Source organism: Coffea arabica, chromosome 2e, assembly GCF_036785885.1.
Source record: "Coffea arabica cultivar ET-39 chromosome 2e, Coffea Arabica ET-39 HiFi, whole genome shotgun sequence".
Taxonomy (NCBI): domain Eukaryota; kingdom Viridiplantae; phylum Streptophyta; class Magnoliopsida; order Gentianales; family Rubiaceae; genus Coffea; species Coffea arabica.
Genome location: NC_092313.1, coordinates 66,505,082 through 66,509,962, shown reverse-complemented (window position 1 = coordinate 66,509,962; position 4,881 = coordinate 66,505,082). Strand labels below are relative to the sequence as shown.

General features: G+C 37.5%; 1 protein-coding gene across 1 annotated transcript; it reads right to left on the bottom strand.

Annotated features, from left to right (window-relative positions):
* Nucleotides 1-507: 507 nt before the first annotated feature.
* Nucleotides 508-4,881, bottom strand: LOC140036418 (protein FAR1-RELATED SEQUENCE 5-like). The gene is made up of 6 exons (XM_072077815.1): nucleotides 2,764-4,881; nucleotides 2,560-2,640; nucleotides 2,321-2,392; nucleotides 889-996; nucleotides 707-775; nucleotides 508-579 (listed from the first exon to the last, which is right to left on the bottom strand). The coding sequence occupies exons 1-6, from the start codon at nucleotides 4,879-4,881 to the stop codon at nucleotides 508-510; spliced, it is 2,520 nt and encodes an 839-aa protein (XP_071933916.1).

Genomic DNA, 4,881 nt, shown 5'->3' with positions numbered 1-4,881 from the left:
AAATAGCCCAATAATAATTCGAATTTAGCATCGTAACAAAATCAAGACAATTTATACTTTAGACTGTGTTATCTTATACATCGTACCTTTGCCGGTGCGATCTATGCCAATAATTATGGCCATTAAGGTATGCAATTGAATGTAGTAGAATGGTATACATATCACGCCAGCCATTCAACTGTTATGGTCGATTTAGTGAAAAATATCCGATCACAAAAAACACGTTCAATTCTATTGTAAAATTGTTACTTCAATTTTCTACCAACTTTATAATTTCCTAACAATTTTATATAACCCAATACAAACTATTGATGATTACTACCACTAGATGTGATTACAATTGTAATCCACTTGTCTAAATTTGAAAAGAGTGAAATATCAATGCTGCCTGTACAACCTCGTCAATAAGTTGTAACACCCTACTAACTGCTTGTAACACGTACATATGCAGTATTCCTAAGTTGGGATAACCACTCTAATGTCTCGTTCGCAAAATATAGTTACACATCATTCATCAATCTCATTCTCGGGGGCGGCGACGTCAGCGCGAAGTTGCAATCCCTGGGTGTTATTTCTTCCCTGAAATGCGTAACGATGGTAAATCAGCAATATTATTAATGAACCATACGATTAATGATATACGATATCCAAGTCTCCAATTAACAACAGTACACAAATATGTGCTGTAACGATAAAAGTTTATCACCTGGGGTGAAGGTGCAAATACATGATATGCATCAACATCACAGTGTGTTAAAAGTGCTGCACGCTCCTCCTACATTACATAGTATAAGTAATCGACTGTCAACAAATCATTACCAATCCCTATATTGCTCACTTAAAAAGTTAAATTGGACTAGACATTATAATAAAAATGATATATCAGACCATTAAGACATCTCTTACAGAGTTATACTTGGAAAAAATAGAAAATCTGGGATGCATCCATTCTGTAGGGACACTTCTAGGAGGCCCCTGATTAGCCAAACGGTGACCCTTCGAATAATAAAAAATAATATGTTATTAAAGCGAGCATACGTTAACTACATAATTTGCATGATTTGACAGCTTTCAGGTGCCCACCATTACAATACTATAAAAAAAGGGTTAATATCAGAAACCTCCCTTGAGATTTCTTCTAATCACACCTAGAATCCTTCATATTTTCGAAATCACATTTAGCACCCCTGGAATGACAACTTTGGTATCATTGTCCGCCGAGTCATTATTTTTGTTCCACTGTTACCCGCAATGGTGAACTCTATTTATGTAGACTTAATTTCGGAAACCTCCCTTGAGGTTTTCCCTAAATTATGTAAAATTATTATGTAATTATGTAATATTTTTTGTACAAAGTGTAATTCTAATTGAACTATGTGTAAAATTTATCAACACAAATACGATTATTACATATTGGACTCATATGTACACTAACAACTTATCAGACTTCTATTGTAACGATGTACAAGAAATTTACATAAAATTACAAAATGTTCAAAAAATGTTACACGATTTAGGGATGGTTGATCTAACAATTGTTCCTATCCCACTCCCTAATATTAAATAGCTATAGAGTTTCCAGTGATGTTGACTTTTGGCAATGGGCATAGTGCCATTGTCAAAATTGCAATTTCTAAGTGAATAATAACATAATCTAAAAGATGTTTAAAGATGATGGGAATTCATGAGTATATAGCATTAGCAATCCATTTTTACTTGATAATAGGGCATCGCAATATTAATAACTTACAAACTCCATTCGATTAGGATGCACAAAAAGCTATTTATACGATTCCATTTTCATAAAAATGGAAGAGCAAGTTTATTTACAACTACAATCACATATTGAAACTATTGCTGCCATTATTAGAATCCATAGTCACATTTTTTTTATCACCGTTCAGATCAATGTAACATTTTTTAAACAATGTGTAACTTTATGTGAATTATTTGTAAAACTTAATAACAGAAACACAATCTATTATAAAGATGTACAACAAGCTTACATAAAATTACAAAATGTTCAAAACATGTTACACTGCTTAAGAACGATTTTGTAGTGTTACAAAAGTTGGAGGGATGTGAGTTACATAAATAGAGTTCACAAGGAGGGTAAAAGTGGAACAAAAATAATGAGGGGCTGATAATGATACCAAAGTTGTCATTTCAGGGGTGCTAAGTGTGATTTCGAAAACATGAGGGGTTCTAGGTGTGATTAGAAGAAACCTCAAGGGAGGTTTCTGATACTAACCCTAAAAAAAAGGTAGCTCTACTACACGAATAAGAAGGTCTTTATTTTAACTACTAAATATATACATACCGTTTCACTTTCATCGATATTCGGAGCAATAGCGTTTGGAGGGCCATTCACTGTCTGGCTCATTGAATGCGTCTACGAGTTTCGTATGGACCAAATCATTGTATAAGACAGTCAAAATAGGTATATCAGGAGGGATGACAGCCGTAACAACATTATCACACAATGTAAGATCAATGTAACTATTGATGCTGTTAGAAACATCCAAATAAAAGCAACGGTCATGTCCGTTTTATACTAACCGAAACAGAGTCAGTAGATGAACGACATCCCATAAACATGTATTCCTCAATTGAAACCGATGTCGGCTCCGATTCTGAGGCCTACAGTATTGACACGGCAATAATATTATTTCATCATGAATGATACCTAAACTTTAGTTAATAGCATAACGATAACTTAGTTTTAGCATAAATGTTCCCCGAGTACCAAAATTTGATCCATACCGTAGTCTGTGTAGTCCTTGATAATCTAGATTTTCTTTTTACTCTGTCAAATTTATCGATCCAACTTCGCATCACTCTACTTTTCTTCCCACCACCTCGTTTTTTAATGCCTCTTGCGACTACTGCCTCCCCCATTTCATTCACAATTTCAATTTTATCCCGTTCCTCCATATTCAGATTTTTTTGATTTTGCAAAGGTTGTTCTTCACTTTCTGAGAGGAGGAGCTCAACTCTCTTTGCCAAATCGGATATGACAGTGATTGCTACTTTGCTGGTGTCCTCCGACATTGCTGCTCGAGTTGCGACCTTAATCATGGCTGGAGCGAGCTCCCGATAACGAGTTGAAATCATTATTTTAGGATCAGCCACAACTTCCCGTCTTCGCCGATCAAAACAGTCTCCAGCCCGAGCTCTTTTTGTCCATCGCCTCTTAATGTATTCAGGAGGAATTATTTTTATGCCCACAGTATCAAACACCTTCAACGCGTGCCCACATAAAATGCCTTCATTCTCGTATTTTTTGCAACTACAACGTACACTTAGATCATTCCGATTGAATACCACTATTCTTTCAGGTCCTCCATCATACCTCATGACCGCAAACTCCACAATCATCGCTGCATCTTGCTGTCTCAATATAACCATAGCTGTTGACTCGCCATATTCATTTTGGAATGCAACAAATACGGTTGGTGAATACGTCTCTGATGCATGCACGAGCATAGGTGTTTGCCTTAACCCGACCATGGGGAGCTTTTGCCTCATTTCATATTCTGCGATCAGTTCATTATGTCTCTTTTCATCAACCACCCGATTGAAATGTCTAAAGAACTGCACAAGGTCATGATCCAGTTTCAAATGATTTTTAATTGCTGCATTTAGGCTTTCGCTGAGTTGGGTGCTTCGCATTCCAGCGGTCCATCTTTCTTTCATCATGCACCTTGCCCATTTATCACGAATTCTATACAATCCGGAGAGCCATTCATTATTTTCAAGATCGTGTTTCTTCACCATCGCCTCCCACACCCTATTGAATTGTTCCACTTCTTCAAACTCATACATGCATGCACCAAACATGTATGGAAGATCACTATTTTCCTTGTAGTGATTGCCAAGATGTTTCATAAAATTACGCCTTATGTGAAACGTACATAGACCGTGAAATGTTTCAGGCATAACAACTGAAAGAGCGGCTGCCATGGCATGATCTTGGTCGGTTAGTATGGTACTTGGACGCTTTCCGCACATTGCTTCTAGAAATGTACCAAACACCCATTTGAAAGAATCTATAGTCTCATCATACATAAGGGCAGCACCGAATATCACAATTTGCCTATGTTGGTTAAAACCCACAAACACTCCAAGTGGCCGGTATTCTTTATTTGTTTTGTAGGTTGTATCGAATGTGACTACGTCTCCAAAAAATTTGTAGTCAATTAACATTCCTGCATCAGCCCAAAAGATATTCGTTATCTGCTCTTCACAGTCCAACTGTACGGCATGAAAAAATGATGGATTCTCGAGTGTTTGCTCTTGAAAATAATTCAGCATGCTACCTGCTTCTCCATATTTCAAACTCCTTTCCCGTCGAGTACGAAGATATCGTTTCAGGTCTTCCCGAGTATATCCCACATTTCCCATCCCACCTGCCTCCTTTCCCATAAGTTCATGACTCTGTTTCAATGAAAGCCCAGCGTCCTCGCTTATTTCAGCTTGGAATCCTTGAGCCTCGCTCACTTTTCTTTGTGATGGCATCATGTGCGCACATTGAACAATGTGCAACTCATGGTTATGCTCTAAGACAATGTCATGCACACGGTACTTCATTGTTCCTCTAAACAACACGATAACCATTTTAGCTCCACACCCTGTTTTCGTCGGCGCTCGTGTCCTCTTTGGCATCACATCACCTTCGTACTTGCGCTTTACACCTTCCTTGCAGCAACTATATCTCCTAGACGTGGTCACGCCGTCTTTGTCTTTATTCAGATAGTCTTTACGTACACTAAAACCCATTTTAAAGGCATATTTGTTGTAAAACTGGTACGCATCCTCTTCGCTGTTGAACTCCATTCCTAATTCAGGGGTCCCATCTTCTGCCAATTTGCTGCAATCCAT